The sequence below is a fragment of the Dasypus novemcinctus genome, chromosome 9 (genome assembly GCF_030445035.2).
Source record: "Dasypus novemcinctus isolate mDasNov1 chromosome 9, mDasNov1.1.hap2, whole genome shotgun sequence".
Taxonomy (NCBI): Eukaryota; Metazoa; Chordata; class Mammalia; order Cingulata; family Dasypodidae; genus Dasypus; species Dasypus novemcinctus.
This window is the reverse complement of record NC_080681.1, coordinates 35,266,353-35,279,284: the sequence shown is the minus strand read 5'-3', so window position 1 is coordinate 35,279,284 and position 12,932 is coordinate 35,266,353. Positions and strand designations below refer to the sequence as shown.

At 32.8% G+C, this 12,932-nt stretch overlaps 1 protein-coding gene across 47 annotated transcripts in view; it reads right to left on the bottom strand.

The window, feature by feature from the left end:
* Positions 1-3,968: 3,968 nt before the first annotated feature.
* ZNF644 (zinc finger protein 644) overlaps positions 3,969-12,932 on the bottom strand; it is a 116,755-nt gene continuing 107,791 nt past the window's right edge. For all 47 annotated transcript variants that reach the window (XM_058303199.2, XM_071217282.1, XM_071217264.1 and 44 more), the window contains 2 exons: positions 6,464-6,566; positions 3,969-5,660 (listed from right to left, as the gene is read on the bottom strand). In XM_058303199.2, coding sequence (XP_058159182.1) covers positions 5,468-5,660; positions 6,464-6,566 — 296 coding nt within the window. In that variant the 3' untranslated portion in view covers positions 3,969-5,467. The remainder of the gene's footprint in view (positions 5,661-6,463; positions 6,567-12,932) is intronic.

The following is a 12,932-nucleotide window of genomic DNA, read 5'->3' as shown; positions in this document are numbered from 1 at the left end:
ATTCTTGAAATGGTAATATGTTTATACATATCACAATGAAAGTTTTTCGACAAAAGGGACTTTGTGCGCAATTCTAAATTTTGGGTATATATAATGTTTTAGAAAGTCTAGCCCATTAAAATAACAATTTAGCCTTCTAAATTCAATTTAAAATGTATAAATAACTGACTTTGTGACTTTTTTAAGTAGAGATTTTACTACACTGCAAGAGGTACTAGAATATTCAAGAGAATTCAAGGTTCTACATATTTATTAAGAGTTTAATTTATTATATTTATAAGGAATATTTATGTACTTGAAAAGGTTTTAAATAAGGGAACTACGGTTCCTGAAAAACAAATTGAATATATTACATTTATAAATGAAATTTAAAATGTTTAAAGAAGTTTAAGTTGTAAATGGGACCAAGCTTGATATTTAGAAGTCCCTTATTTATAAATATTTGCTAAATTCATCAACAGAAAAAGAAAATCCCACAGGTTAGTCTTAAAAGTTTAAGAAAAAAATTATTTGGATTTATTTAAGAAATCAAGCATTCATTTGTAAAAGCCAACTTCCAAATAATCTTTTCCTGCCAATGTCTTCAGAAGATGCAAAACAGTTCACATTTAATCTCTTTTTCCCACTGCATAAAATCAAAAAGCTTGTTTATCTGTTAAGTGCTATGGATTTTCCAGAAAAATGCACATAGACACCCACACAATTTTGGAATCAATTTCAAGATATTCAAAGACCTCTTAAAAGTCATCTAAGGACTACAGGTTAAGCAACACTTATGCTCTCTATTGTCCCAGAGGCCAATGACAAAATCAGAGCTGAAGTTTTTGAGATTCATCATCTAGCAAAACATAATTATAAACTTATTATTTTAAATCTGAAAGTTAATGCCTTTACAGCAAAAGTTCACTTATTTTGTTTTCCTTGTTTTTTTGTTTTTTTAGAGATTTATTTATTTATTTAATTCCCCCCTCCCCCCGTTGTCTGTTCTCTGTGTCTATTTGCTGCGTCTTGTTTCTTTGTCCGCTTCTGTTGTCGTCAGCGGCATGGGAAGTGTGGGTGGCGCCATTCCTGGGCAGGCTGCACTTTCTTCGGGCTGGGCAGCTCTCCTTACGGGTGCAGTCCTTGCGCGTGGGGCTCCCCTACACGGGGGACACCCCTGCGTGGCGCGGTACTTCTTGCACGCATGAGCACTGTGCATGAGCCAGCTCCACACCGGTCAAGGAGGCCCGGGGTTTGAACTGCGGACCTCCCATGTGGTAGACGGACGCCCTAACCACTGGGCCAAGTCCGTTTCCCTTATTTTGTTTTCATTTACCACTTAAATATGAACAAGATATCACTTTTTACCAACTAAGTAAACAAAGTTTTCTTTAAAAGACTATGTTGGCAAGAGTGAGAGGAATTATAAGCCATTCTCATACACTGCAGGTAGGAGTACAGAGTTACATGACTTCACTGGATGATAATATGCAAATTCATAGACAGAGCTTTAAATGTGCAAAAAACATTCAACTCTTTCATCTACCAATTCCACTACTAGAAATTTATCCTAAGGAAATACTTTTGGATGTGCACAAAAATTTACAGCAAAAATGTTGATCAAAAGCACTCTTTAAAATGCTAAAAATCTGTAGACAACAAAATGGTCAACAATACAAGAGAGTAAAGAGAGTATTTGTATGGTAGAATGGAACACTACATAAATAAAAATTTAAAGTATTTTTAAGAAGAATATTTAATGGCATGAAAATGCGTGTGGATCTACTGCTAAGACAATAAGGGTCATTTTCTATATAGCATGATTTAATGATTTTTAAAAAGAAAAACAGGATCTATAAACAGGAAAAAAAAAGTCTGTAAGAGTCATATAATAAATTTTTAGTATGGGGGAATTCCATGTATTTTATCTAAAATCTTAATAACAAGAAAAACTGTCCCTTCTCCCCCAAGGGTTTTTTTAGATTATAGCCATTCTTTGTCCTTGTTCATGTTTGCTTTTGTCCTGATCTAAGATAAGAAACATGCAGTATGAGGCATCAACTTATATCTTTTCTTTTCTTATTGTTGTTGTCTGCCTAGGCAATTAAAGTTACAATTCAAGTAGCTATGATAATTAAGCAAAACCAAGGTAGTATGCTCTCTCCATAATGCAGAAGAGAGGACCAAGAAAGTTATGGCCTATTCATGGAGGATCTATAATTGAACTCAGCTGGCCCTCAAAAAAGAAAAAATTTCCTCATCTTTAAATAAACTTGATAGCCACTCACTGCAGCAGGGTTGAAAGCTGCTTCTAGTCCATAATTTAAAATACCACTGAAGCTGACTGCCTCTTGTGACATTCAAATGTTAACATAAATTAGTATCTAAAGGTTTAATTTATATACCATGCTGCTCTCAAATTTAAAATTAACTTGGAAAATAGGATACTGTATAATATATTATGATCACAATCACATAGAAACAAGATAAATAAGAAAAGAAATGTTCCAAGCTGTTAAAAAGCAGCTGTTTTTGAGTAATGGCACCACAGGTGATTTTCCCTATCTCTTACTTTTTCATTTTTCGAATATTTCTGAAATGATCATATATTACACTTTTGTCGTGAGAACAAAAGCAAAATTATCCTTTGGATTAATATAACTGTATGGTCCCTGAGGAGGTGTGTATGTACTTAGGTATGCCTACTAAATTACTACCAAAAACCCATCATCTCCATCACCTATAATTAAATATATGAAAACTCAAATAGAGATAAGGGCTAAGTCATGGTTCTACTATATTCTAAAGAGGCAGAGTGGAAAATAACACTTTTGGAAAAGTTAACTTGTCTTGCTATTAAATAAATCAACATTTCTAATTGGTTAAAAAAAAAAAAAAGTCCAAATACTAAAGAGGCTCACCTATCTCAGGCAATGATAAAGAATGATAAAGGACTTAAAAAGATTAAGTTAGGAAACACTGAATGCTAACATTATCCTGAAAGGAAAATCTGTCATGTAACTTGAGACAATATTTTATAATTTTCTTCTAGTAGAAGCGGAACAAAAATATATTTTGCCTTTCTATTTGTTAAATGAAAGATAAACTTTGAATACTTCATAAAGAATTCTTTAAATATTTGTAATCCAAGTATTTTACTATGAAAAATGTGTGTTTAATTTACTTTTCAGGATTCCTTTTAGTTAACTATTTCTAATTTGAATCATTCTATTTAGATGATTAATTGTTTACATCCTGAAGGAGAAATGATTGTTTTAAACATACAAAAACAAAATTTATTCTAGGTTTGGTTCTGAAACTTGTGGTCAAAGTAACTTTTCTACTTATATTTATATATCTTGATAGTTTGCTAAGAAAAAACTACAGAGATATAAATTTAAGAGCTGAAAGGGACTCTAGTGAAAGCTACCCTTCCCACCAGGAATCCTATAGTTTATTTTTCCTGGTAAAATCTACTTTCTATGTGGTGTTCTGCAATTAAAAAAAATATATTTAAAGACATAAATAACTCCCAATGAGTCTTGCTCAACAAGAGATAACCTGTAGCACTATACAAACTTGACAGATTTTAAGACAAAAGCAAAGAAATTTAATGTTTTAGTCTTGTCATTACAGGCAAATGCAGTTTCTATTAGACCTTTTGAAAAACTGCTAATTTATGAGTACTTTTCCCTTATTTAGTATCCCAGGGATCAGGAGATCCTTGGATGGAAATGACCCATCTATTTCAACCTCTTAATTTCATATAAAAGGTAGTTCTGGATTTGGAGATTTAATTAATTATGAAGGAGAAAACAATGACCAATCTCACATACATTACTGACCAATTCACTCTTTCTAGAAAAACTACCTTCCGTGAAGAGAATAATCAGGTAAGTAGAAACAATTTAAATCAAATCAAAGACAACCTCAAATAGACTATTTCCACCAATGCTAAAAATAAATGCTTCACAGTATAGACATTATTATTTTCTTTAAGCCTTTTTTTATTTAGAGATTTTTTTTCTGGTAAGGAGATATACCAAAGGAAAGCAATTTCACTGGCAGTGAGGTATGTATATATTCTACCAAAATACTCCTTATTTTAATGGTTCTTAACTTTTATTTACATATGAAGTATCAATGCATATCCTTGGTTCAACTCTAGTATTATCCATACTACATGAAATAAAATGAAATGGTGCTTGCATACAAAACTGTTATTTGTAAAGCAAATCTGATTTTAGATTAAAAGAACTAATGTTTCTTCAAAGTGTTTAAAAGAAGAATCACAATTTATCATGACTAAGACACCTGCACCATATTTTCCATTCCTCACAGCACATTTATTTCAGTAATTCCGTTATGTCGGTTTTAGCATGAGCATAGTGTTACACGATTTTCGTACATATAATCACATCCAAAACAAGTTCTAAATTGTAAATTGTAAACATTCTCATCATATGTAGAAATATCTCAATTGGTGTATTAAGTTTTGCTAACTGATCAAATTTGGAAGAGAATATAAATGAGAAAGCCTATTCTAAATTGTGTAGTGAGCATCATTTATTAATTACATTTCTACAATGTTAAATAAAGAGGCAAACCTGTCCTGTAAGCATGTCATATTTTACGCAAAACAATAAAAAGAAACAAATTGTTAACAAAAGGATGTCTTGCATTAAAGAACATTAGATTTTAAAAATCTATTATGATACAAAAATGTAAAGGGTAATAGCATCTTTGTTGACAAAGTAGGAGGTAGCATGGATGCACCACTTTATTGTCTGAGAAATGCGACTGGAGTAAAGAATATTTCCTTACCACAAATAATTTCCAGGACTATGTACATATTTCTTTTAGAAATATTTGTTTAAACAAATCTTCCTCCTCTTTTTAGTATAAAAAAAAAACCGTTTCATGTGATTTTAAAAAAACACTTACACATCTAGATAGAATAGTACTCATTGCCCTATTTGAGTGAACAGTCTCAAACTATGAAGTACATGATATTTAATGCCCTAAGTTGAGTAAATTTAGTTAGCAGTTCCTGGTATTATACAAAACACTAAATACATACAAACAAAATATAATATCTTATTTTTCTATGCAAGTCTTGTGGGGAATAAACAGAGCCTTAATTCTGGTAACACTGCAGAAAACATAATTTTCCAATAGTCTGTCTATAAGTACCCATGTGCAACAAGTTTATAAATGGCTGCTTACATGTAATGATCTTTTGAATGAACACAGTTAACTGACAAAACTTAGTAAACCTTAAAAACACATCTTCCACCGTATATAAAATATATAGACTACTTACTGTTTTTAGTACTCAATTTGCTCTGATGTCTCTATAATTCAATTTTCCCCATTTTCCTGCTTTAGTATTTATAAATGGATAATTTATTGTGACTTTTTTAAAAAAAGACAAAGAATTTCAAATTTACATCCAATTCAAATTTGCTATTTAAAAGGTTTCCTTGTTCTATGAAGCTGCTTCTGCCATTAGTAGAGAAAATGAAGTTTCTGTAATGGATGCCGGCTTTTTAAGTAGTGACGTGACTTCCACCATGCCAGCTCCAGTCCGTGGAAGATTAGCGTTTACAATGTGTCGTTGTAAGTGCTTAATCCAGTCTTCCTGAACAGACAATGGTCCTCGAAAGACTAGGCCACAAAACCTATAGAAGAAGTTAACAATTCTCTTAACATAACCAATTCCCTTTATTTAAAACCAATCCACAAAATTCCAAACATAGGAGTAAATAAACATTACCACTTATTAGAGTACTTAACTAACAGTTTCTAAATAAATATGAAGTTGAAATGTTAAAACAGTATCAAAATCACTTCCAATTCCTATGTTTACCAATGACAATAAAACTTAAGTGGAGAGGTGGGAGCATTATTAGAAAGTTAAAATTAATTAAGAAGTCTTCATACCTTATACATCTTAATACAATTAAAACAATAACTATATCTCTAAAATGTATTACTCTTTAGGGAAGACCTTTCCCCAATTCAGAATTCCTTAAACTGCAATATGTCTATTCATGTTTGTGTATAGTGTGTGTTTAAGTATGGAAAAGGGTGTGAACAAGTATATAACGCTATACTTACGACATAAGAGGGGAGAGAAAATGTGTTTGCAATAAGAAACACAAGACTTTAAACAATTCAAACCAAACCAAATTAAACCAAACAAGTAAATCAAATAAAATACAAAACAACAAAAAGCCACTTTTATAAATTGCATCATAAGAGTTTCTTGGGTAATGGATAAAACTTAATTCATTAGCTGTTGAAATAAAGTACAATGTATTATGACCTAAGATTTTAAGCCTGTATCCAAAACTTGATCTATAACTTGAATGTTGAGAATGCACCTTCTGCCACAATTTTAAAATCCCAAATAAAATTGCTAATATGTCATAAAACAAAATTTGAAGAATCTGACCAGATTTGACAATATAGGCATATATACCTGCATCGGAGAATATAAACCTCGTCAGCACCATGAGGTAATGTTAGCATTTTCTTCTTGCTTCCAGATCTTGACCTTGATTTCTTTTGCTTACAATCTAAGGCTAAAAAAGGGAAGAAAAAGACTTAACTTACTTATATATTCAATATATACAAAATGTAGATATATATTTCTAGAGGTCAGACTATCTAAATCAAATTAGAAAAAGCCTGCATTTATTTGCCCATTTCCTGAAGCATGCATTAACTTCAGCTGAGTCTCTAATGGCAGATACATCTACTTATATTTTTCTTGTACTATTTTTTCAAATAATTGCTTTACCATACCAAACTAGAACTGAAAAAATAATTTAAATTTACTATAAATAGGACAGTTGTCACAATGGTAATCTTTTCTCTTTGATCATTCATACATTATTTAAACATTTGATTAAATCTCCCTTATTTCCAGGAAAATTATAAGCTTATATTTAAGATCAACAAATTAAATTTGTATCTGATGACTACTCTATTAAGTAGGTCTCACATGCTTTTGAAAACTTAAGGGAACACCAACAATGTAATAAAAGGCTCAACAAAAAATCAATTTTCATTGTGGTTCACTTTGAGTTCTATAATAAACAGCCCTTAAACATTATACTCTGGCCCTACATTTGAAAGTGGGAAAAAAAAAACCTCAACGGCCTTGCATGTAGAGGTCTCATTTTTATTTTACTAGAAAATAATTATAAATCCAGGCTATATCATGTAAATTTATAAATGGACAAGAAGTTTAATACTAACTATTCTTGGCATTATTTTCATTTTACATTTTCTATAATAGTTTATTTTAAAAATATGATTGAAAAAGGGAGGAATACCAAAGATTTTTAAAGGTGACAAAAATTCTAGTGTTCTTAAAATTTTTCCATTACTTAATTCTTCCTTCCATCACTTATCCTAAAAAAAAATTTTTTTTAAGTTTTTTTTTAAAAGGTAAGAATAGATAGGACATAACATTTTATTTGTCCTTGGATATACAGCTATACCATTTCTTCAGACAAAGGGATGACAGTAATCCAGGGTGCTGCTGGTCAATTAGCAAGAAGAGAAAGTAAGAGATTATTTCTAGGGATCCAAGGGGGAGGGATACAAATGTAACAGAAGAGTTACCCAAATGGCTTTTCTTCTGTTAACCTGTAATGTGAAATCCCCTAGGAAAATTCTAGGTAAGAAAGAATAGGAACTGTGAAATGAATTGTTCAAAGTCCAGATTCCAAAAGAATAGATGCGCCTATCACAAAACCAGTAAACATAGTCCCTTATGGTAGTAAAGTGGCAATGCTAACAGAAATGTCATTTAGAAAATTAAAAACCAGAGAAGCCTAAATTTGATTTAAGCCACTGGTTTCAGGTTCTTGTTACCTGTCTGTTTAAAAGTAAACTCTAAGACCCCCTCTTTTTTTGCACATCCTCAGAAGAAGAGTCTAATAAGTAAAGAACTACTGGAAGTCAAGTTAAATATTAAAGAAGGGCTAACTAACTCAAGCTAAACAACCAAAATATGGACTACAAAAATCTTACTAGGTTCTCACTAGTTACCTTGGGTCAGTGCATGGCATATAGTAGGAACACAACAAATACTCCTGAAATAAAAACCAAAGCAACTCAGTAATTTAACCTTTCAAAACTTAGACAGTATGACTAGAAATTAGTTCTAATATAGATAGCATTACAGGAGTACAACACCTCTGTATCATTTGTTTAACTGAGTATGTTGTTAGCAGTCACACTTAAATTTTTCAATACCTAGATATAAATCACTGTTCTAACTCATGCATAGTGAATAAGGAAGCAAAGTTAGGTTCTTTGCAATCAGTAGGAAGAGTGAGGTATCATTTACCTTGTAATCAGCACCTTATTTCTCCTAATTGCTTTGTTGAGAAATTTGAATTTACATGGATTTTAAGCCATTCACACACTGAAGAGTTCAGCGGACTCAACAGGGATAAATGCTACTAGATGTCAGCTATTTTTCCCCGCTATCTATAAGGCAATCCACACATAATCCTTGTTTCCGTTAGGTGGAACAGAGCAAGTATTTGGTATCATAAGGTTATAGTAAGATCTTACTTTGATGAGCTTGCAGGTTGTCAAAATTGCCACACTATACTCAAACTCACTTAAAAATGCAAATAAATTATTGCAGGATATAAATAGAATACATTTTAACAATTCTTTAAAAACTGTATAGAACACTAATGTTACACATGTAAAGTAAATTTCAGGAGAGGGACAGAAAATGGTGGGCAAGTATGCAGGAATGTTTTATCAGTTACAAACCACGTAAGTTACATTTAGATGCTGTAATAATGTAAAAATGAAAGTAAACTTGACGTTTACCCTTAAGTATAGAAATGCTTTTGACTTTAATAGAGAAAAAAAGATCATTTTCTGACTTTTGATGCTGTATAAACTCTATAGAGACTGAAGTTTGGCTGTTTTATGAATGATGAGAATATTAAATGAGAATGTCATTTTTGTACTGGTTAATACTTGAAAGTATTGTGATCTTGGAAAGGAGGACAACTCTGACAGCATATGACATACCCTCCAGTACCAAAGACTCCAAGTAAGGTTACAGAGAACTTCATGCACTGGGAATTCTTGGAAACTTAACCATAAGATACAGATAATAAAACCTGGGACTTCTGGTAGTTATAAATGACTCAGTGGCTTAATAAACTCCACCTCTAAAATTCTTATCTCCTGAAATGTTATTTTTTTTTTAGCAGTAGAGTATAAATTCATTTTACATGGATAGTTCTTTCTGACACCAACCTCTAGCCTCTACCCCTGCGATATTATACAACATTTTAAGAATATCTGTAGAAAACTGAGCATTTAACATATTAATATGCACATAAAGGGGACATCTATATGATATCCTCTAAATCCGGGGTTCTTAACCTTTTTTGTTCCATAGACCCCTTGGCCAGTCAGGTGAAAACCACAGATCCCTTACTCAGTGCACACTATATATACTGTGTATTAAATATATCACACCCGCATGAACACATCCTCACAAGAATGTTTATTTGAATTTCAACCTCTTAACCTCTGGTTAAGATCCCCTGCTCTAAATGAAAAAGATGATTTACACAAAATGTTCTACTAAATGAAAAATATGATGAACAAACATGTCTATTATACAAACGTTCTCATTTAATAGATTGCATTGTATCTACAGGGAAAATAGTTTTATTTTGGGCTATACCAGAAATCAATGAAACATCAAAAGCAGAACTCTTCAATATTTGTGATAGCCAAAGGTTTAACAGTTATTTAGATAAACAATCTGCCAGATAAGTTTGTCATACAACAAAACCTTTCTTGTAATAGCATTTTATTTGTACTTATTTGTTAGTGTAAAAACAAAAAAAACTTTTTCCTTCCAATACATTTGAAATCTAACATGGTTCTCTAAACTTGAAATTTACAAAAATTACTAGATTCATTTTAGAATTCTTCATTTCTTCTCTTTGAATCTAAGAACTTCTTTAGAAAGGCACATATGCAGTCACTCAAACCTTTCTAAGGTTCCTGGAATTCAGGGTGGCAAAAAATAGTTATTATTTTAAACCAGAAGACAGTCAAAAATCTCTGAAGTTATCTGAATTATAAAGGATCTAAATCCCTACTGGAAATATTCTATTTTTAAAGAGAATAGAGCTGCAAGGCCACATACCAAAGTTTTAGAAAATGTCTTTCACTAAAACAGCTATTTTGATCATAGAGGAATATTAAAGAGAAATATAACCAACTTATGAGCCCTCAAATAGGACATCATACTGTTATGCTATGAAATACAACAACATCATCATAACAGTGCCTAAAGTACTAAGCCATATCAGTAAAAAAGCTAGTCAATAAAATAATTCAACACATACAAATTCAAGTCTGGTTTTTTTGAGACATTATATAGTCTTATACATAGAAAAAAAGAATTCACTTTTGGCTCTGACACTGAAATAGAATCCTCTGCCCTTTCCATCTTTCTGCCTAATGTATAAAATAATTGTCTCAATGAATTCTATTTTCCTTTTCCTTCTCTACAGAAATGATGTCACAGAATGAGGACAAATATATTTCATAAAAACCTCTGAAGTAACTGTGATAAAGGAACACACCATAACTAAATTAGCATTCACCACCAAAATACTTTTATTTGCCATCATCTTCCCCTGCCCAATTACTTGAAAGTCCCATTTCACCTGCTTCAGTCCTAACTGTTGTTGGTTTCCCTGGAGTAAAGTTAGACTTAACATAATGACCAGATTATATATACCCAAAATAAGAAGCATGGTAGAGTCCTACTAATGGGATGAACATTTGGTCTCCATCCATTGGCCTGCAGGCCAAAGCAGTTACAAGCTCGTTCAGGAAGACAGTAGGTATAAATAAGGATGACATCAATTGGCAAACCATCATTCCACCATTGTTAAAAAGCTGGTAGTAGTAGTGGGGGTGGTGAGATGGCACCAGGATGCAGATGTCCTGAGGGATAGACAGTGTGAGATGCATAAATAAATTCAATTCTAACTGTTGCCACTAATCTTTCAAAGTCTTAAGCCCCGATCATACAAAGGACTGCAAATAGCATTTTCTTTTCCTGCGCCCCAAATTAAAAAGAAATGGGGCTTTTATTTTTTAATTTGAAGAAACATGTTAGCTAGGATAAAGTGGTGTTGGGGGTGGGGATGGTATGAGGGAAGCACGTTTGCAGAGAAGCCAAACTCTTCATTTCTTCAGTTTATACTTTTCTCTCCACTCACAGTGCCTACAGGATCAGCTTCATGGTTTAACACTCTGCTGTTGCAGGTTTGAAATTCCTAAGTTTTAAACAAGGGTTCCCACATTTCATTTTGCACTGGGCCCTGCAAATTATGTAGCTACTTAAGTACCTACTACCCACAATGAAAAAATCAGCACTGAGCCCCAACCCTTTATCTCTTAGCCCACTGAATTAGCTATTAAAACCAAAACTGTTAAATTCCCACTCTATGTGGTTCATTAAAATTGGAAATGGTTTCCTACTCCCAATATCTTTGCTCCTAGCTATAACCCCATAATCAAACCAGTCAGTATTCCCAAGATGTACATATAAAGTAGTTTAAGTGGTTTATTGTCAAGAAAAGCAATATTCCCCTACCAATCAGGAATTAAGCATACAGATATACAATTAGCAACCTCAGACGTGTTTATTTTCATCATCATTTGTCCTTGATATTTTCACTCTAAAATTGGGCAAAAATTTTCAGTACTCTTTCATTAATTTTAAGTTTCCATTCCCATCGACAATAAATCAACCCAGAATTACAGAGCAATCAGTGGCAGTTATTTAGATCCTGCATGTCTTAACATTTTTTACCTGGAAGAGGACAAAATGCAAAATATCAGAAATGAAAGATTTCCTTTGCTTTATTGTTAATAGGTTTGTAGTGTAACAAGTATTAGTCTAATTAGACAAATAGCTTGAGTTTGTTCTATAAAGTAGCAAATTGTACTAAGGATAGAAAACAGCATTCTTATGCTCTGTTTAAATAAGAGAATTAAAGCAAATGAGGGTAGCTGTTAACTAAGTGTTGGGTCTATTTGGGAGAAGAAAAAATACATGCAATTTGTAGATGCCTCTGCTATTTCAAAGTAGATAGGGTGATTAATGAAAAAATATTCTGGGCAATATTTTCTCAAAATGTGAAGGTAAAACACAAACATAAATATGATACTTCAAAATACCTATTGATGAAATTCGCACATTTTTATAGACAGAGAAACTGGAGGCAGACTAGTTTAACCAGCTTACCAAAAGCTAAAAATAAATACATCCATTCTCTCTGAAGGCCCCATGCTACAAGATGCTTACTGATCAGTTAGGAGTTAATAAAACAATAAAATATTACTTCCTTTCAACACGAGTTAGACTAGAATGTTGTTTTATTTAGCAATATAGGGTCTTGTCATCAATATCAACTACTTCCTAAGATTATGACATCTAAAATTGGAATAAACATGGGAAACAGACTTGGCCCAATGGTTAGGGTGTCCGTCTACCACATGGGAGGTCCGCGGTTCAAACCCCGGGCCTCCTTGACCCATGTGGAGCTGGCCCATGTGCAGTGCGGATGCGCGCAAGGAGTGCCCTGCCACGCAGGGGTGTCCCCCGCGTAGGGGAGCCCCACGCGCAAGGAGTGTGCCCTGTAAGGAGAGCCACCCAGCGCGAAAGAAAGTGCAGCCTGCCCAGGAATGGCGCCACCCACACTTCCCGTGCCGCTGACAACAGAAGCGGACAAAGAAACAAGACGCAGCAAATAGACACAGAGAACAGAAAACCGGAGGAGGGAGGTAATTAAAAATAAATAAATCTCAAAAAAAAAAAAATTGGAATAAACATTCAAATACCTAATAATAAATCTTTATAATCATACTCC